General features: G+C 40.8%; 5 gene segments (V, D, J or C); 4 read left to right on the top strand and 1 right to left on the bottom strand.

Annotated features, from left to right (window-relative positions):
* Positions 1-1,531: 1,531 nt before the first annotated feature.
* Positions 1,532-2,175, top strand: LOC125020430. The segment is given in 2 exon segments: positions 1,532-1,637; positions 1,844-2,175. Coding segments are annotated over 2 exon segments (360 nt in total).
* A 1,757-nt stretch (positions 2,176-3,932) lies between these two features.
* Positions 3,933-4,429, top strand: LOC125020327. The segment is given in 2 exon segments: positions 3,933-3,988; positions 4,086-4,429. Coding segments are annotated over 2 exon segments (393 nt in total).
* Positions 4,430-5,629: 1,200 nt separating this feature from the next.
* LOC125020326 lies at positions 5,630-10,844 on the bottom strand. The segment is given in 3 exon segments: positions 5,630-6,110; positions 7,184-7,233; positions 10,780-10,844. Coding segments are annotated over 3 exon segments (444 nt in total).
* A 4,869-nt stretch (positions 10,845-15,713) lies between these two features.
* Positions 15,714-16,574, top strand: LOC125020425. The segment is given in 2 exon segments: positions 15,714-15,905; positions 16,112-16,574. Coding segments are annotated over 2 exon segments (360 nt in total).
* A 4,545-nt stretch (positions 16,575-21,119) lies between these two features.
* LOC125020427 lies at positions 21,120-21,711 on the top strand. The segment is given in 2 exon segments: positions 21,120-21,197; positions 21,404-21,711. Coding segments are annotated over 2 exon segments (360 nt in total).
* The last annotated feature ends 175 nt before the right edge of the window (positions 21,712-21,886 follow it).

Below are 21,886 nucleotides of genomic sequence, written 5' to 3'. Positions count from 1 at the left end.
TCTCTCTCCCAACAATATGGCTAGGGCAAACCTGAGGAGAGGAATCAAAGACACAGAGGAGCATATAAAAAAAAATGTGTAGGACAATTTGACATATAACAGCTCACAGAGTATGTGACAGAGAACACAACAAGATCAGCAACAACTAGAGAAGAGAGCTGATACTATGGTTCACACCAAATAAGTCCCTGTTGGAGTCACTCAGAGCATTTCCATAGAGAGTGACTTTGCATCAGCAGCACCATGCTCCAGTGCTCTGGGAGAGTTTATAGTCCTGAGAGTTGAAGACTGGATGACTGACAGCTGTCCTTCATGACAACAGAAGCCACAGAAATCCTCCTCATCAAAAACATGACTTTGATCTGCGTCCTCATCTGGACTCTCCTCTGCTGCTGCTTCACAGGTAAAATCCAGGGAATCAAACTCCTCTCCTCTATCAACATCTGTCCATCTGAAATGAAGCCAACAAAACCATCAAGCTGCTTTATGTTTTTGTCTCTGTATCCTCAGAGTCCAGAGGCCAGTACACAGTGACTCAGCCTGGATCAGTGACCTCTGGTCTGGGAGGAACCGTCACCATCAGATGTAGAACCAGTCAGAATAATTATGGAAACAATTTTTTCTGGTACCAACAGAGAGATGGAGGAGTTCCTAAACGTCTCATTAAATATACTAGCACTAGAGAATCAGGGATTCCAGGTCGTTTTTCAGGCAGTGGATCAAACTCTGACTTCACTCTGACCATCAGTGGAGTCCAGGCTGAAGATGCAGCAGTTTATTACTGTCAGAGTTATCACTACATCAACAGTCAGAATGTGTTCACACAGTGAAAAAGCGTCGTACAAAAACCTCCCTCAGTCAGACTGAACAGAAACTGAAGTGACTGTTGCAGCTGGAAGCTACTGCAGAGACTGATACAGTTCACTGAACACACAAACCAGATGTTGGTTAAAAACTTCATACACACCATACACTGCATTTTTCAATATAGAATTCATTATAAGTCAGAAATAAGTGACTTATCATAGAGAGGCTATTTTTCCAGTGTCAAATTTTATCATTTCCATTTCATATCCACCAAATCTCAGGCAGGTATTAATCACATGAAAAGTCAAGGTGAATTTTCTGACTCCTATTTAACTGTCATTAAGAGATAAATCAATGATGACCTTTGATCTCAGCTTCATAGTGGATCACAGTTGTCTCTCTTAAATCTCATCAAAAGTGAAAATGAAGACACAGATCAACATCATAAATGTTTGTGATCAATAATCATTTAGTCATTAATATTAATTTAAAGAATAATCACAAAGAGAATCTTCCAGAACCAAGCTGTCCACAAGTCACTGGATCAGTTTCCTAGCAGACCATCAATATCCTCCACATGTCATGATGTGAATATGTAAATATGTGGAGTATTAACAGTGAGAGGGAAACAGCATGATGCCATGTGTTGTCCAGCTGCAGCTGACTGACTCTGTGTGTTTGCATATGTGTCCTGCCTCTCTGCTCCGAGCCGTTAAGAGGCCAGTGTTGATCAGTGGCTGTCCAGGCCTTTCACAGCCACTGACACGCCGGCAGCACAATGATGATGTCACTGACTCTACTGCTGGCCACCCTGAGGCTCCTTGTTCAGGGTGAGACTCTCTGCTGAAAACTTTGCTGCTTCAGGATGCAACCAGGTTGAGCACAATGATGGAGAAACACTGAAGCAAGCAGCATTCATCTTCTTCCATCTATTCTCCATCTTCAACAAATCATCCTCTTCTGTTTGGATCTTCATCATCTTTCTCCAAGCTGGATTTGTCTAAATAACTCTTCTCCTCTTTTTCATCTTTTCCAGGTTCATCAGGACAAATCATCCTGACTCAGTCTCCTGGATCTCAGTCTGTTCTTCCAGGACAGTCTGTCTCCATCACATGTAGATCCAGTTCAAGTGTCAGTAGCTGGCTCCACTGGTACCTTCAGAAACCTGGAGAAACTCCTAAACTTCTTGTTTATCGAGCTACATCTCGTCAGTCTGGAGTTTCAGATCGTTTCAGTGGAAGTGGATCTGGATCTGACTTCACTTTGACCATCAGTAGAGTTCAGGCTGAAGATTCAGGAGTTTATTATTGTCAGCAGAGTAACAGCTACCCGTTCACACAGTGAAAACCCGTCGTACAAAAACCTCCCTCAGCTTAAGAGGAACTGAACAACAGCTGCAATGAAACTAAACCAACAGAGGTTTGACAAATACAAATATGAATCATAAAATGACACAAACGCTGGTGATATTTTACTTTAAATTATTAACATATTAAGTCTACTTTAAGACATGACTTTTTTAGATTCATTTTTTGTTCTTCACCACAAGTGCAATAATTCTAGTGCTATAACACAATGTGCAACACGCTACTGTGTGCATTCAGATTTATTATTGTTTTTTCTTACCTTTACCAAGTGTTTATGTTTAAAAGAATGATAGCTTTGCTATTTAGAACATGGACTATTTATTTATTTTTTCATTTTAAAAAAAGACTGACTCAGAAGCACAATCATTTAATTTCACGTATACTTGTTGTATGTGTACGTGTGCAAAGGACCAGATACTGGTCCTGCTGATGGGTGGAGGACCTTCTACAGTCCTGTCCAGCTCTCTTGGAGGAACTGTCTGTCTCCTGGATTCTCCTCCATGCTCTCAAGACTGTGCTGGGACACATCAAACCTTCAGAAAAGTTTCACACTGACCCTTGTTTCTCTCTTGTTTTGCTGAAAAAAACACTTGAATTCATTATTTGACCTTTAACTGTATTTATGATCTTTTACACCACTGATCCCACATTTTCCAAAAGAAAAAATGCTTTTGATTCAAATGTCTAATTGATGGAACTGATGTCTCATCCTGACAGAGTTGGACCCCGTTTTCAGCCTCTGTAGGGTCCAGGTATCACCTCATACTACCAGTAGTGACACTGACCCTAGATACATACAAAAATCTTTTTGTTTAGGAGTTCATCTTATTGCTGCCCCTCTAGTGGACCTGTTGGTAATTAACACCAAAGCAGATGAAGCTGATTAACAACCTCCTCTACTACTGAACTGACTACATCAATATCTAGCTGACACTATGGTTCACACCAAATAAGTCCCTGTTGGAAGTAACAAATACAAAGGTTATGACTCATGTTATGATCATGACTCAGTATGACTCAAAGGACCTCTGAGAGACTGGACAGACTGGTTGAGAAGGCTGGGTCTCTGAATGGCAGGAAGCTGGACTCACTGGAGACTATTGTTGAGAGGGGCACATGCAACACAGTACCGTCCATCCTGGACAACATCAGCCCCCCACCCCTTCATGACATCCTGGAGGGGAAGAGATGCAGCAATAGTGGGAGACTTCTCTCACTACACTACAGGACTGAGAGGTTCAGGAGGTCCTTTGTCCACACAGTCATCAGAATGTACAGCACCACTGATTAAATGTTAAAACGCTACTTTGTCAAAAAAAATAGTGAAGATGTCAGGTCAACTGTACATAGTTCTGAACAACCACTGCTCAGCAGTTTTGTACAGACATATACAGTATGTTAATACAGTCTGATATATATGACCACTCTTCCTTTTCCATTGGCCCTGCTCTAAAAGCTGCTGTTACTTGTGTTTATTTTCTGCTTAATTCTATTCTAAAATGCACCATTCAATAAATATCAGGAGAAAAAAAAAAAAAAACACCTTACAATTAAGCAAATTTAAATTACACCTCACCATATAACCACACAAATGAAAAAACACATTACAAGTGACTGAGAGCATTTCCATAGAGAGTGACTTTGCATCAGCAGCACCATGCTCCAGTGCTCTGGGAGAGTTTATAGTCCTGAGAGTTGAAGACTGGATGACTGACAGCTGTCCTTCATGACAACAGAAGCCACAGAAATCCTCCTCATCAAAAACATGACTTTGATCTGCGTCCTCATCTGGACTCTCCTCTGCTTCATTCAGGGTGAGGAAAATCCTCTTTCTGTCATGTGAAAGTCATTTGGAGTGTAGCTGAGTTTCTCCTCATCATCTCATGTCCAGTGTTTCTTCTCTCTCCTCAGGGTCTGTTGGACAAAATTTTGTCTTGACTCAGTCAGCAGCCAAATCAGTGCAGCTTGGTCAGACTGTCTCTATTGACTGTAAGGCCAGTCAAAGACTGCCCCACTACTCTGGTTCTCAATACTACCTGTCCTGGTACCATCAGAAACCTGGAGAAGCTCCTAAACTCCTGATCTACTTAACAACAAGCACATTTTCAGGAATCTCCTCCAGATTCAGTGGAAGTGGAGCAGGAAATGGAGTTGACTTCACTCTGACCATCAGTGGAGTTCAGGTTGATGATGGTGGAGTTTATTACTGTCGGAGTCATTACTGGCTGAACAGTAAAGCTACATTCACACAGTGAAAAAGCGTCATACAAAAACCTCCCTCAGTCAGACTGAACAGAAACTGAAGTGACAGTTGCAGCTGGAAGCTACTACAGAGACTGATACAGTTCACTGAACACACAAACCGGACGTTGGTTAAAAACTTGATAAAGATCATAGACTCCTATTTATACATTTTATTTAACAGTGACAGTTAAAAAGAAAAACATCTAAAACACATTTATTCATTAATTGTCAAAGTGTGTGTTATCATGGACAGTAGCAGATGTCTCTACTCATTATTAGTGTCTAATAGACAATTAGTTCAGATCAGCTTTCAGTTTATCACATCACTTCATCATTGTAATGAAGTAAAACCTTAAAGAGTCAGAATGTTACAGTTAATATTAAAGAATGAAAACATAAATTTATAGAGAAAAACTGAAAGTTATCAAATGAAACCTTAATTTATAGTTATTAAACTTATCCAAAATGAGAAGCAAAATGCACATTCAGTGAACACATGAACACATGAGACAGTCTGGAAACTGAATGTGGCTGATATATACACTCCCTGTCCAGTTCATTAGGTACCAGTTAAGCCATTCTGATCTAAATGATGTTGAGTTGTTGTAGAAACATTAACACAAAGGTTAGTGATTTACCTGGATGGTCATTGTGATGCTGTTAAACTGGATCGAATTGAAAGTGTTTCTCTTATTTAGCCAAGCCCACTAACTACAGTGTCAAAATATTAGGAACATGTGTCAGTTCAATAGTTGTACAAAATGAAAACATTGTTGAATCAACATCTCAGTCATTAGAAACTAAAACTGAACACATCAACCTTCATGGAGACTAGATTTAGAGCAGGACTGATGTCACTAGTGTACCTAATGAAATGGCCAGGGAGGTTCTACTAGTGAGTTAATGAATGAAACAGTGAGATGACTGGATGATCTATCATGAGGTGTTCACAAAGGTATATTATTCCAGACAGATCTGCTCTGACTGGATCAGAAACCTTTTAGAGACATGAGACGTTCAGATTGATTGAGACTAGAATGAATATCTGGACGTTCACTTTGTTTCAGTGAGTTTATCAACAGGATTCTGAATAGAGATAGAAATGATGGAACCTTACACTTCCTTTACTCAGTCACAAACTGTTTGATCATCTCAGTTTTTCTCCTCGTCACTGAGAGAAAATGATTGAAAAGAGTCGACATGAGAAGAAGTGAGTTGATGAGCAGATCTTTATTATTTAGAAGCAGTGAAACAACATTGAAACACAGCAAGAAGCCAGTAAATCCTGTTATTGGAAGATGTGAAAGAAAAGCCAGAGAGCAGAGAGAGAGTGAAAGCAGTGTGAGAGTCCCAGTGAGTCAGGTCAGGACTGGGAACACTGGTCTCTCCTCAGTGTCTCTGAGAGCGGAGTCTGGGAGCCCTGGCTGGCCTCACAGGTCACAGAGACCACCTTCCTCCACTGGTCTGCAGGGAGCCTCAGGGTGCTGCTCCAGCTGTAGTGGCCGTCCTTCTGCAGCACCCCGGGGCTCCTGCTCTGCTCCCCGTTGCTGATGCTGCTGCTGCCGTCCACCTTCCAGGACAGACTCCAGTCTGAGGGGAAGCCCTTGTTGGCCAGGCACATGAGCGTGGCCTTCCCCTGGTCCAGCTCCTCCACGGAGGGAGGCAGCACCGTCAGGGAGGGACGGACATCACCTAGGAGGACAGGGAGCACACAGCTGTCAATCAAACAGCAGACACTTGGACACCTTTACTGTGAGAGAGTTGGACAAGTTTCTGTCAGATGCTTTTTCTGCTCCACCACTCATTCACTCACACATTGTTTCACTTCCCTTTCAGAAAGCTCTCATGCATATCAGCACAGAGACAATCATCATCCACTTTGACCTGAAATATGTCCAACTACACTGGAAACTAAACAACATGTCTCAACATTTCCAAGAAAACTTTGGCCTCAACATCATCAGCATGTCAACCATACATGACTTTAAAGGATTTAGTGGAAACAAGCAGAGAAAAGCAGCTCACTGCCACAAAATGATCTTCATGATTTAACAAACTGTCGACATGATTTCAAAGTCAACGTGAAATAAAAAGACATTTACAAATCCCCATCTTTATCTTCACTCTGTCCAGTTTGACTTGAAGAAAGTCAGATTGAATCCATCCTAACAACAGTTATTTTGATGTCACATTAGAAACTGATCATAGGAGGAATCAACTTTCATCCTTTCTACACTTCAAGCTTTGAAATTTAACTTTGACACAAACGTGAAAATCAAACGTGATCAAAGCTGATCTGAGTTAGCCTCCATGAGGAGAGAGAAACACATCAAGACTAAAACAAGATGAATCTACAACCTAGTATTTAGTATTAAATACAGTAGAAACTTACTTCCAACTTCCAGTCTGGTTCCTCCACCGAACGTATACCACAGTGATATAAACTCATTGAGGCGCCGTACAAAAACCTCTGACTGTAGAGAGACACGGCTCTCTGACTCTGTCAGACTGAACTAAACCTACAAGCCCTCAAAATTAAACTTTACCATTAAAACCACAAAGAAGGATTTATCCTCTGAACCACACTTATGTTTTAGATTCATTGATATGAGTTTGAAATATCTGAAGTCAACTTTTTCTCTTGTTGCAGAAATATAAATATAAAAATATTACATGGAAAGATGTTTAGGTTTCCTGAATAAAAAGTCCAGTCTATAAAAAGAGAGAATAACTCCTAAAATAAAACAGATTTAAGTTTGACTTACTTCCAACTTCCAGTCTGGTTCCTCCACCGAACGTCCACCACAGTGATACAAACTCATTGAGGCGCCGTACAAAAACCTCTGACTGTAGAGAGACACGGCTCTCTGACTCTGAAACAAACAAACTCAACTCAATGATTCACTGTTTGGATCATTATGAAAACTGGAAATAACACAGTAGAACAAATTTAAGGAATTTATGTTTTCATTTTGAATTAATTTCATATTAAATTACTTTTAAAATGTCTCATTTGACTTTCATTGAATTCTGTGACAGAAATATTTATAGAATTGGTAATATTATAACATGCACATGCAAGACATTTTATTCATTCATACAGATAAAAAACCCACATGTATTGAATATTAATATAACTACAGATCAACACTGAGAACTGACTGATCTAAAAAAAAATAAACTTATTCAAAAATGAACGGAGAATGAGAGACATTTTAAAAGTTATATTTAAAAGTAAAATTGTAAAATCTTTCAACAACTTCCTGATCAATATCCAAGAATGAAGTGATTGATCCATTGATCAACATCATGATCAGAGTGATCCAAGTCCCTGTTGGAGTCACTCAGAGCATTTCCATAGAGAGTGACTTTGCATCAGCAGCACCATGCTCCAGTGCTCTGGGAGAGTTTATAGTCCTGAGAGTTGAAGACTGGATGACTGACAGTTGTCCTTCATGACAACACAAGCCACAGAAATCCTCCTCATCAAAAACATGACTTTGATCTGCGTCCTCATCTGGACTCTCCTCTGCTGCTGCTTCACAGGTAAAGTCCAGAGAATCAAACTCCTCTCCTCTATCAACATCCGTCCCTCTGAAATGAAGCCCACAAAACCATCAAGCTGCTTTATGTTTTTGTCTCTGTATCCTCAGAGTCCAGAGGCCAGGTCACAGTGACTCAGCCTGGATCAGTGAGGTCTGGTCTGGGAGGAACCGTCACCATCAGATGTAGAACCAGTCAGAGTATTTATAGTAACCATTTTTCCTGGTACCAACAGAGAGATGGAGGAGTTCCTAAACTTCTCATTTATGCTGCTAGCAATAGAGCATCAGGGATTCCAGGTCGTTTTTCAGGCAGTGGATCAAACTCTGACTTCACTCTGACCATCAGTGGAGTCCAGGCTGAAGATGCAGAAGTGTATTACTGTACGGGTCAATTCTACATCAACAGCAAACACTCGTTCACACAGTGAAAAAGCGTCGTACAAAAACCTCCCTCAGTCAGACTGAACAGAAACTGAAGTGACTGTTGCAGCTGGAAGCTACTGCAGAGACTGATACAGTTCACTGAACACTAACACAGACCTAAAACTTGCCTTTGACCGTTAAAATGAAGTGGGTTAAAATATGAGTCTCAAAACAGATTCATGTTTCCATGTGATATAAAAAGAGGTCATGAGTACAAAGTGTTGACCTTCTGTTTCCATGTCCTCTATCGTCCTCTGTCATGTCACTGTTCCATGGAGCTGGACCCGATGGATTTATGTCAGTAACATTTATGGTGGAGAATAATAATAAACAAATGGTGTTCTTGAATTGGTGGAGATACAACTCGGAGCAATTTAAATCATGCGGACACTGTGTTGTTCTCCATCTAATCATGTTCAGATGATGTCACAAACAGACCTGAATTTTATCCAACCAGAAAGCTTGGATGACGTGTGAGGTCCAAATGTTCCTAAATCAAAGTATCACCACATTCAATCATCCAGCTTCAAGTCAAAACTATGTGCATCAGTGATGGTGAGGTACGAGGGGGACAGTCACTCTTTCATAGTCAGATTTATAAATATGAACAGAATGGAATACCTTAAATTCACCATTCAATCATCTTCTTCCACACCAACTGATTATGTTTCATATCTCATACCTGCATCCTTTACACACATATTTAGGTCCATATTTGGCCAAAGAAGAACATTAGATCTGTTGCAGTGCAGAGAAAAAGCAAAAAAAGAGACAGAGAAAAAGAGCATTTACTCATTCAACACAATGGAGAGAACCCAATGTAAAAAAAGAAAGAAAAAAGTTGATCCATTTTGAATAGAGACTCTTCCATCATTCACCACTTCCAGTTATGACTCAAAGTCCAGATTTGAGAAGTGTTTAAGCTGAGATATACAAACTAACATCTTTGGCATTCAGCCAGAGAAAAATAAAAATGAATGGACCGCAACCCTGAACCTGACCCAGCGTAGAAGAAGAACGACAGCAGAACCAGTGACTCGCTAGCGCCCCCTTCCACGAGTCACAGGTACTCACTGCCTCATGTTAATGTCAGTTTAATGTCAAACCAACAAGACAGATGTACATGAAATACCTTAGCTAGACTGTGGAGAGTTAGGAAACATGATAATAGTGTGGCAACACGAGGGATAATTTACTCAGTTATATCTCAAAACTCTTTTCTCTTTTGTATACAACCGACAACGCCACCTTGGGTTAGGGCCCAAGGACCCGTATTAAAGGTCAATTACCAACGATTACAAAAGGACACAGTTTCGTTAAATCAGGGAGAATAGGAGACGGAGTTCAATTATCACATACAAAAACTTTATTTTGGCACTCTAAAATAAAGTAGGCATGGGACAAAATGAAAATAATAAAAAAAACGGAGCCAACTGAGAAAAAGGATACGAGCTGGGGCTTACCGGCTGGAGGAGGAACCAACATGGGGAGTGACGTCCACAATAAAAATGAAAAGGGGGGGCACCCCACTCACACAACCAAAAAAACGTGAGGAGCGCACAAAATAAGCAGGGACCACCACACACACACACAGGGGACCAACACCACCCGGGGAAGAACCACCACCACCGTCCACCTCCAGCTCTAGGGAAAATAAAGCACAGTTAACAGGGCTCACAATTTAAGGAAAACAAACAATATCCCACAATATAAACGAATTAAAGAATAATCAATTAATACACTAAGGAATAATACAATTAGATTAATCAAAAATCAAACAAATTAACAAACAGATTAAAGAGTCTCTGGCCAGAGATATCTACTCAACCGTAATCGTAACTAATCCATTTCTGACAAGTAACTGAGGGCTGAAATTAAGAAGTTTTCCCCCCAAATAGAACGTAAATAATTACAATAAACTCCCAAAATGACACCTTACTCAAGCAAAGCAAACCACTTAACCAAAAAATAAATAACCACAATAAACTTTACTATTAATCAGAAAAAGAAACAAAATATAAATAAATGAACAAAATTACACCACACCTTGAGAATTACATTTAAAACGCACACACACGCGGGCACTCACGCACACACGCAAACACTCACACACACACGCAATCCAAACTAGGGGCTGAGGGTCCGGACTGGGCTCGTAATGTCCAGCACAAGCGGTAGCCACACACCCACGAACGCGCACCGCCACACATGCAATAGCAGCAGAAAACCCGGGCCAGCAGCGCGAAGCAGGTCGACCCAAAACGGCCGTCAAGAACCCAAAGTCAGGAGCAGCGAATTAACAGGAGCAGCGAAGTAGCAGTAGCAAGGCAGCAGCAGCGAAGTGGCGAGGCAGCCGTGGCTAATCAGCCGGGATTATTCAGTACCAGTCTTACTCTGCTTGGCGTCCCAACTTCACCCGCAGGGTGAACCGGAAGTATTCAAGACAGTGGTGCCTCATACCACTACAATCGTGTGAACAAATATTACATTGTTGGAACAATGAAGAAGAGCATAAATCAACAGACGACAGGACGAAGAGAAAGAGAAAGACAGGACTATATATACACACTAAGACTAAGGAGACCCAGGTGAGACTAATGAGGAGGAACACACAAGGAGAAAGCATCATTTAATCAGAGGGAAAACACAAACAGGAAGTGAAGCAGGACAAGAAACACCAAGGAAGAAGCTTTCAAAATAATAACAGCTAAAAGACACCATGGAGCTTGGTCTTTACCAGTCTTGACAATAAGGAGGAAGATTTTACACTTAGTCACTGAAGAGAAGCTAAAAGTGGACAACTATGATCTCTCTGGGTCTTTGTCATCAGTTCTCTCTCTGTTCCAGTTGAAGGTATTTATGTGAGATGATTTGTTTTAAGTTATCCTAAAACAGTCACCTCTATAACGTTATTCCAGGATTGCTTCAATCTTTGAGGAATTTTAACTGAATGAGACTTCTGGAGATGTCTGAGATTTGAAGATAAACATCTTTATTCTCTGAAAACATGGAGTGGATCATTATGAGAAGGAAAATATGACAAAAAGAGACAGAAAGACAGAGAAACTAGTTTAATAACCTACTGTATCATCTGCATAGTGACAAAGTTGTTGGTGTCTCCATCTACAGAAACATCAGCATCAATTAATGAACACCAGCATCAAAATTACTCCTCATTCAAAAGTTTTAGTTTCCTCCATCTGCAGAAATCCATCTGCAAATGGGCCTCAATTTAAAAAAAACATGGTTAATAGTAACAGGAACCATTGTTTAATATTTGTCTGAACTGGAAAATATCAGCACCACATGATGATGAACTGTGTTAGAAATAATTTATTTATAGATGTTGATTTAAAACATCATCACTGACACATTTTAATAAAGAGTCAGAGCATTTCCATAGAGAGTGACTTTGCATCAGCAGCACCATGCTCCAGTGCTCTGGGAGAGTTTATAGTCCTGAGAGTTGAAGACTGGATGACTGACAGCTGTCCTTCATGACAACAGAAGCCACAGAAATCCTCCTCATCAAAAACATGACTTTGATCTGCGTCTTCATCTGGACTCTCCTCTGCTGCTGCTTCACAGGTAAAGTCCAGAGAATCAAACTCCTCTCCTCTATCAATATCCGTCCCTCTGAAATGAAGCCCACAAAACCATCAAGCTGCTTTATGTTTTTGTCTCTGTATCCTCAGAGTCCAGAGGCCAGGTCACAGTGACTCAGCCTGGATCAGTGAGGTCTGCTCTGGGAGGAACCGTCACCATCAACTGTAGAACCAGTCAGGATGTTTATGTTCACAGCTCCAACCACTATTTAGCCTGGTACCAACAGAGAGATGGAGGAGTCCCTAAACTTCTCATTTATTATGCTAGCAGTAGAGCATCGGGGATTCCAGATCGTTTTTCAGGCAGTGGATCAAACTCTGATTTCACTCTGACCATCAGTGGAGTCCAGACTGAAGATGCAGCAGTTTATTACTGTCAGAGTTATCACTACATCAACAGTCAGGATGTGTTCACACAGTGAAAAAGCGTCGTACAAAAACCTCCCTCAGTCAGACTGAACAGAAACTGAAGTGACTGTTGCAGCTGGAAGCTACTGCAGAGACTGATACAGTTCACTGAACACTAACAGATGAATTTACATTGACTGTTAACACACTCATCATCATATTTATTCATTTTAACATGAAGTTTCTCCATAATTTAATTAATGTCCTCACAACATGAGTTAATTTGAACATGTATCACAACAAGTTAACAAACTGAACATGATCTTGGTAGTAATCAGATTACTTCCTCCATCACAGCTTCTCTCCATCCATTCAGATCAGTTCCAGGTCCTTATGTGACTGGACTCAAGAGGAGCCAAAGTTAAATTGTTCCAGAGTCTAAGTTCAGTCATGACCTCTGACCTCTGCTTCATACTGGAACATGAAGACAAAGAACAGCATCAGAAAACATCTCAATCTTTACAAAATGACAGAAAATATTCTCTTAGACTCAGAATCAGTTAAAGCTCAGTGTCATCATGAGTGATGAACTCAAACTACATCTACACACACAGCAAACAAACTTTATTCTTGGAGCTTTGAGACAAAGATGAAGAAACAAGATCTCCACAAGGTCCTTTCTGTAGAGAATGTGGAGCTTTCTATCATGTAGATGAATGAATAAAGACTGTGCTTCCTTAGTTTGTACAACAGGTTTAATGTTCCTCCAGAGGGAAGAACACTGTAGACCATGTGTAGACTAACATGAAGCATGTATACAGAGCTGTACCCCTCCCTCACCTAGACCTGTCAGACCATCTCTCACTGCTCCTCATCCCAGCTGACACACCATCAGGAAAAACACTCAAACCACTAATAAAATACGTAAACTATGTGTGAAAGTTCTCTCACAGCTGATGGACATGTTCAGATCTTGGAGACACAGAGAGACAGAGAGACCACTGGTTCTTATATCAAATACTGAACAGATAACTGCTGACAAACTGATTCAGATTCATACCAATTAAAAACTGTGGGTGACAAGTACAATATAAACTCTTCTGATATCTCACAACCTCATCCTGGTTGACCAGGACAACAAGACAAGGGAAAACCTGAGTAACCTAACAAAGCGATGATGAGGACAATTTGACACACAACAACCAACAGAGGACGTGGCAGGGATTACACCAGATCACCAATAACAAGGACAAGTCTGCAGTAACTGTTGGAGCTGATACTACGTTTAAACCACATATGTTCTTCTCTTTCTTGGACCACTGTTGATAGGTACTGACTAGGGATGTCTGATAATATCAGCCAACCAATAAAATCGGCCGATATTAGCCAATTTTTTTAAAATCTGTTCATATCGTTATCAGTTTTACCACCGATGATGAAAACAGATAACATGATGCCCGGGTTGTGCTGCTGCGCGTAGCTGCTGCTGCTTGTGTGGTCCTGAGACATTTACCGGCGCGCGATTGATGACCTTATAAAACCGCACCCGGAGCGAAAGCAACAACAGAGTGTAGCTAGTGTGCCTAACACGTTGCTTGCTGCCTACTGCATTTATCGGTATACCATATTGGTTGATATCGGAATTGGAAATTAAGAATTTGCACAAAATCGGCTATCAGATATCGGCAAAAAGTCAGTATCGGAAATCCCTAGTACTGACCACTGCAGACCAGGAGCAACCCTCAAGAGCTGCAGTTCAGGAGATGTTCTGACCCAGTCATCTAGACATCACAGTCTTGTTAAAGTCAAATCCTTCCACTGGAACTCTAGCATCAATATAGTACATCATGAAAACCTTTCAGTGGTTTTAACTTGACTCAATAAAACAAATAAAATTTCGGCAACTTACTCAACAAAAAAAACAAAAAAACACCATGAAATCAAAAATAAATAAGTCTCTTTGTAAAAACCTGATTAATATTAAGATGAATCATCATTTCAGATTTGTCTTTGAAGAAAAATATCAGCACCACATGATAATAAACTGTGTTAGATTTAATTTATTTATAGAGGTTGATCTAAAACATCATCACTGACATTTTAATAAAGAGTCAGAGCATTTCCATAGAGAGTGACTTTGCATCAGCAGCACCATGCTCCAGTGCTCTGGGAGAGTTTATAGTCCTGAGAGTTGAAGACTGGATGACTGACAGCTGTCCTTCATGACAACAGAAGCCACAGAAATCCTCCTCATCAAAAACATGACTTTGATCTGCGTCCTCATCTGGACTCTCCTCTGCTGCTGCTTCACAGGTAAAGTCCAGAGAATCAAACTCCTCTCCTCTATCAACATCTGTCCCTCTGAAATGAAGCCCACAAAACCATCAAGCTTCTTTATGTTTTTGTCTCTGTATCCTCAGAGTCCAGAGGCCAGGTCACAGTGACTCAGCCTGGATCAGTGACCTCTGGTCTGGGAGGAACAGTCACCATCAGTTGTAGAACCAGTCAGAATGTTTATGTTTACAGCTCCAACCACTATTTAGCCTGGTACCAACAGAGAGATGGAGGAGTTCCTAAACTTCTCATTTATGTTGCTTGCACTAGAGCATCAGGGATTCCAGATCGTTTTTCAGGCAGTGGATCAAACTCTGATTTCACTCTGACCATCAGTGGAGTCCAGACTGAAGATGCAGCAGTTTATTACTGTCAGAGTTTTCACTACATCAACAGTCAGGATGTGTTCACACAGTGAAAAAGCGTCGTACAAAAACCTCCCTCAGTCAGACTGAACAGAAACTGAAGTGACTGTTGCAGCTGGAAGCTACTGCAGAGACTGATACAGTTCACTGAACACACAAACCAGACGTTGGTTAAAAACTTCATACACACCATACACTGCATTTTTCAAGATAGAATTTATTATAAGTCAGAAATAAGTGGCTTTTCAAAGAGAGGCTATTTTTCCAGTCTCAAATTTTATAATTTCCATTTCATATCCACCAAATATCAGGCAGGTATTAATCACATGAAAAGTCAAGGTGGATTTTCTGACTCTCACTCCTATTTAACTGTCATTAATAGACAAATCAATGATGACCTTTTAACTCAGCTTCATGCTGGATCACAGTTTTCTCTCTTAAATCTCATCAAAAGTGAAAATGAAGACACAGATCAACATCATAAATGTTTGTGATCAATAATCATTCAGTCATTAATATTAATTTTAATTAGAATAATCACAAAGAGAATCTTCCAGAACCAAGCTGTCCACAAGTCACTGGATCAGTTTCCTAGCAGACCATCAATATCCTCCACGTCATGATGTGAATATGTAAATATGTGGAGTATTAACAGTGAGAGGGAAACAGCATGATGCCATGTGTTGTCCAGCTGCAGCTGACTGACTCTGTGTGTTTGCATATGTGTCCTGCCTCTCTGCTCCCAGCCGTTAAGAGGCCAGTGTTGATCAGTGGCTGTCCAGGCCTTTCAGAGCCACTGACACGCCGGCAGCACAATGATGATGTCACTGACTCTACTGCTGGCCACCCTGGGGCTCCTTGTTCAGGGTGAGACTCTCTGCTGAAAACTTTGCTGCTTCAGGATGCAGCCAGGTTGAGCAAAATGATGGAGAAACACCAAAGCAAGCGGCATTCATCTTCTTCCATCTATTCTCCATCTTCAACAAATCATCCTCTTCTGTTTGGATCTTCATCATCTTTCTCCAAGCTGGATTTGTCTCAATAACTCTTCTCCTCTTGTTCATCTTTTCCAGGTTCATCAGGAGAAATCATCCTGACTCAGTCTCCTGGATCTCAGTCTGTTCTTCCAGGACAGTCTGTCAGCATGAAATGTAGAACCAGTTCATATGTTGGTAGCAACCTCCAATGGTACCTTCAGAAACCTGGAGAAGCTCCTAAACTTCTTGTTTATTATGCTACAACTCGTCAGTCTGGAGTTTCTGATCGTTTCAGTGGAAGTGGATCTGGATCTGACTTCACTTTGACCATCAGTAGAGTTCAGACTGAAGATTCAGGAGTTTATTATTGTCAGCAGGGTTACAGCCGCCCGTTCACACAGTGAAAAACCGTCGTACAAAAACCTCCCTCAGCTGAAGAGGAACTGATCAACAGCTGCAATGAAACTAAACCAACAGAGGTTTGACAAATACAAATATGAATCATAAAATGACACAAACGCTGGTGATATTTTACTTTAAATTATTAACATATTAAGTCTAGTTTAAGACATGAATATTTTCCATCAATTTTTTTTCCTCACCACAAGTGCAACAATTCTAGTGCAATAACACGATGTTCAATACACTACTGTTTACATTCAGATTTATTATTGTTTCTTTCTTACTTTTACCAAGTGTTTATGTTTAAAAGAATGATAGCATTGCTATTTAGAACATGTACTATTTATTTATTGTTTCATTTTTAAAAAAGACTGAGCAGGAGCACAATCATTTAATTTCACTTATACTTGTTGTATGTGTAAGTGTACAAAGGACCACACACTGGTCCTGCTGATGGGTGGAGGACCTTCTACAGTCCTGTCCAGCTCTCTTAGAGGAACTGTCTGTCTCCTGGAATCTCCTCCATGCTCTTGAGACTGTGCTTGGACACATCAAACCTTCAGAAAACTTTCACACTGACTCTGGTTTCTATCTGGCTTTGGTGAAAAAAAAAACTTGAATTCAATATGAATTTAGGATCTTTCACATCACTGATCCCACGTTTTCCAATAAAACTGCTTTTGATGCAAATGTCTAATGTCTAAAAATAATGTGGTAGAGTCAGAGGACAGTTGGAGACAGGTGCAGCCGGCTGCTCAGGAACGCAGAGGTGGGTTGGACGGGTGGCACTGCGAAGGTCCAGGCATCGGCGTTGTGGGGATAGGAACAGAGGCGGATGGCCACCATCATGACAGGAACATGAGCAGGGACAGGGGCTGGAGCGGTGGTCACTCTCGTGGTGGAGACAGGTGCCTGTGGCCAGCTAGCTGTGGACAAGCGACTAGGTGAAAGGCAGACCACCCCATTTGCAACAACCTGTCAGCAGGTCTGCCTCTAATGGCAACCACGAGGTCCCTTATGGCAAAACGAGTGTCCTCAAAAGGAGTGGAAAATCTCTTGTGGGCCAGGGTTTGTATTCAAGTATAAGTTCAGTGTAATTTGAAATGAATCGCCTTCTTTTCTCAGCCGCTTCATCAAAAGAAAGTCTGCTGGGTCTTTTACAGGTCGCGACGTTCTGTCACAGAATTGTAGGATTTAAAAGGAGGACCCAAGTGAAGGACAAATGATGAGGCAGGGGATTCAGGATAACAGTTATCCTTTTAAAAATAAACAAAAATCAAACAGAAGGTGCTGCAGACAGCCAGGCAAATCCAAAGACGAAAATAAACTGAAGAAACATAGCTCGAAAATCCACAACACAGAAACATGGCAAGGAAAGAACAGAGGATGAGAACAGGCCAGGAGACAACACAAGAAGGAACACATCGACCTGACAGTGAAACTAATGAGGGAAATCACACCAGCAGAAACCAATAAGCAATCAAGGACACATGAGGAAACATGACATGTGTCTCCTCATGTGTCCTTGATTGCTTATTGAATGAATGGATCAATTTATCTCTCTCCCAACGCTATGACTAGGGCAAATCTGAGGAGACAACAAAAGAAGAGAACTGATACTATGGTTCACACCAAATAAGTCCCTGTTGGAGTCACTCAGAGCATTTCCATAGAGAGTGACTTTGCATCAGCAGCACCATGCTCCAGTGCTCTGGGAGAGTTTATAGTCCTGAGAGTTGAAGACTGGATGACTGACAGCTGTCCTTCATGACAACAGAAGCCACAGAAATCCTCCTCATCAAAAACATGACTTTGATCTGCGTCCTCATCTGGACTCTCCTCTGCTGCTGCTTCACAGGTAAAGTCCAGAGAATCAAACTCTTCTCCTCTATCAACATCCGTGCCTCTGAAATGAAGCCCACAAAACCATCAAGCTGCTTTATGTTTTTGTCTCTGTATCCTCAGAGTCCAGAGGCCAGGTCACAGTGACTCAGCCTGGATCAGTGACCTCTGGTCTGGGAGGAACCGTCAACATCAGATGTCGAACCAGTCAGAGAGTAGATGATGGCACTGACTTGTCTTGGTACCAACAGAGAGATGGAAGAGTTCCTAAACTTCTTATTTACTATATTAGCAGTAGAGCATCAGGGATTCCAGATCGTTTTTCAGGCAGTGGCTCAAACTCTGACTTCACTCTGACCATCAGTGGAGTCCAGGCTGAAGACGCAGCAGTTTATTACTGTATGGGTGAATTCTACAACAACGGCAAATACTCGTTCACACAGTGAAAAAGCGTCGTACAAAAACCTCCCTCAGTCAGACTGAACAGAAACTGAAGTGACTGTTGCAGCTGGAAGCTACTGCAGAAACTGATACAGTTCACTGAACACACAAACCAGACGTTGGTTAAAGACTTCATGCACTGCATGTTAAAAGACATAATTTATCATAAGTCATGAATGAAGTGACTTAAGATATTCAATAATCATAGAGAGGCTATTTTTCCAGTCTCAAATTTTATAATTTCCATTTCATATCCACCAAATGTCAGGCAGGTATTAATCACATTCGAAGTCAAGGTGGATTTTCTGACTCTCACTCCTATTTAACTGTCATTAATAGACAAATCAATGATGACCTTTGACCTCAGCTTCATGCTGGTCTAAATGAAATAAAATCAAACCTCTTTATTGCGCAGTGTCACATTGACAGCCGTCCTCATAGCACGAAATAACTTCCAATTGAAATACATCAGTTTGAAATGCGTTTCGAGCGGCATGAAAATTCGAGGACAATCGGCAGGCACCAAACAATAGATTAATTTTCGTGACAGTTTCACAACCATTGTGAGACCGGGTTGGCATTTAACCGTTTCTTTATACAGGATCGCTAGAAATGTCCGCATTTATTGAATGCCGTCAGATGTTATTTTAATATCGTTTTTATTTATATTATTATTATTGTAGAAATGTCATTCTTTAGTCCATGGCCCCTGACCCCACCCACCCACCTCCGTCCCCAGCTCCACTCACTGTCGTAAAGCATTGACTGTATGTACTAGTCGTAAAGCGGCTTTTCTTTCCTTTCTCCGCTGAGTCCTCTCCAGGACAGGTAGGTTGTCTCTCTGTCCTGCTAGTGTTTTTTAATGCCTTACTTAGTTTACATGAAGCACATCGTTTACATATTAAAGCAATGATTTCGAATGGTTTCAATCATTAAACGCAAGAATATGAAAACGATCTAACTTGTGAGGGAAAACTAGCCGTGTCTGGTAACTTTTGTGTAGCTAGCTTAAGCCACCTACGGGTAATCTGCGCTGCCTGCATGATATGCGGTAACACAATGTCTCATTAGCCTGCTTTAAACAAAAAAACGTGATCTGCATATGTGTTTTCAATCAAACCTTTCTGCATAAAAACAAACCCAGCTAGAGCACTAAAGATTTGCCTCTGTTCTTCTTGTAGTTGCTGTCAAACCATCTCCTGACCTCTGACCCTGAATCACCTCACCGACCCAAAGGCACTTTTAAGAGCCACATCTCTAGGACCACGCCGTGCCACTTTTGTGGCCTGTTTCATGTGTTTCATGTGTTTGTGTAATTTGCTCAGAGCATTGATAATCATTCTGATTATGTGTGTTGGTTTAAATGAAAATAAAGTGAACTAAATGCATTCCTTTTGTCTTTACTGTCCAGGCTCTCATTTCATTGTGCCTCATATTTGTTTATAATAGTCTTATATCCACAACACCTCATTTGCACTAATTTACCTAAAGCTGACAAATAACACCTATGATATTAACATTGTGCATATGGGGTAAAGATGCCAGACTCAGGACTAAGTTCATTGCACCTTTTAATTACTCATAGTAACTTATATCTGTTAATAACAGTGTCATATTCTTGTCACTTTACTTAGCGCTGACAAATAGCACTTATGATATTGCATAGCTGTTTATAACAGTGTGCTGTAGGGAGATGTATACATTATTATAACTTTATTACATATACTTATAACTACAGATATAAAGCACTATAGGCGAAGTCAAAACTCATTATGCATCACTATACACATTTAGCAAAGCAAAGTAGTTATGATGCATCATAAAACTAACAAGTGAGTAGGCAGATATTGACATATTTATAATGCACTATTCAGATTAAAATTATAATCATTCATAACCAGTTGTCATAATGCATCATGAAGTTGGTTATGGCGACTTGTGAATATGTATAGATGGTAATAATGACCATTATAATGCTTTATAGACACCTTATAAAACATTATGAGTGCATTTATAGGGCATTATAAATACAACCTTCATAGAAAGTGTTACCCAGTTTTCTCTCTTAAATCTCATCAACAGTGAAAATGAAGACTTAAATCAACATCATAAATGTTTGTGATCAATAATCATTCAGTCATTAATATTAATTTCACTAAGAATGATCACAAAGAGAATCTTCCAGAACCAAGCTGTCCACAAGTCACTGGATCAGTTTCCTAGCATACCATCAATATCCTCCACATGTCATGATGTGAATATGTAAATATGTGGAGTATTAACAGTGAGAGGGAAACAGCATGATGCCATGTGTTGTCCAGGTGCAGCTGACTGACTCTGTGTGTTTGCATATGTGTCCTGCCTCTCTGCTCCCAGCCGTTAAGAGGCCAGTGTTGATCAGTGGCTGTCCAGGCCTTTCACAGCCACTGACACGCTGGCAGCACAATGATGATGTCACTGACTCTACTGCTGGCCACCCTGGGGCTCCTTGTTCAGGGTGAGACTCTCTGCTGAAAACTTTGCTGCTTCAGGATGCAACCAGGTTGAGCACAATGATGGAGAAACACTGAAACAAGCAGCATTCACCTTCTTCCATCCATTCTCCATCCTCAACAAATCATCCTCTTCTGTTTGGATCTTCATCATCTTTCTCCAAGCTGCATTTGTCTCAATAACTCTTCTCCTCGTCTTCATCTTTTTCAGGTTCATCAGGAGAAATCATCCTGACTCAGTCTCCTGGATCTCAGTCTGTTCTTCCAGGACAGTCTGTCTCCATCACATGTAGATCCAGTTCAAGTATCTGTAACAGCCTCCACTGGTACCTTCAGAAACCTGGAGAAGCTCCTAAACTTCTTGTTTATTATGCTACAACTCGTCATTCTGGAGTTTCTGATCGTTTCAGTGGAAGTGGATCTGGATCTGACTTCACTTTGACCATCAGTAGAGTTCAGACTGAAGATTCAGGAGTTTATTATTGTCAGCAGAGTAACAGCGCACCGTTCACACAGTGAAAAACCGTCATACAAAAACCTCCCTCAGCTGAAGAGGAACTGATCAACAGCTGAAACTACAACAACAGACATTTGAATAATACAAATACAAATCTTAAAATAACACAAGCTTCAGCAACAGACTCATTCAACCCGCTGCTCTAAGGAATGATACAAGACATCGTTCCTCCCAACT

The sequence above is a fragment of the Mugil cephalus genome, chromosome 14 (assembly GCF_022458985.1).
Source record: "Mugil cephalus isolate CIBA_MC_2020 chromosome 14, CIBA_Mcephalus_1.1, whole genome shotgun sequence".
NCBI classification, from domain to species: domain Eukaryota; kingdom Metazoa; phylum Chordata; class Actinopteri; order Mugiliformes; family Mugilidae; genus Mugil; species Mugil cephalus.
Note: the sequence above shows the minus strand (reverse complement) of the source record. Positions and strands in the feature narration are given on the sequence as shown.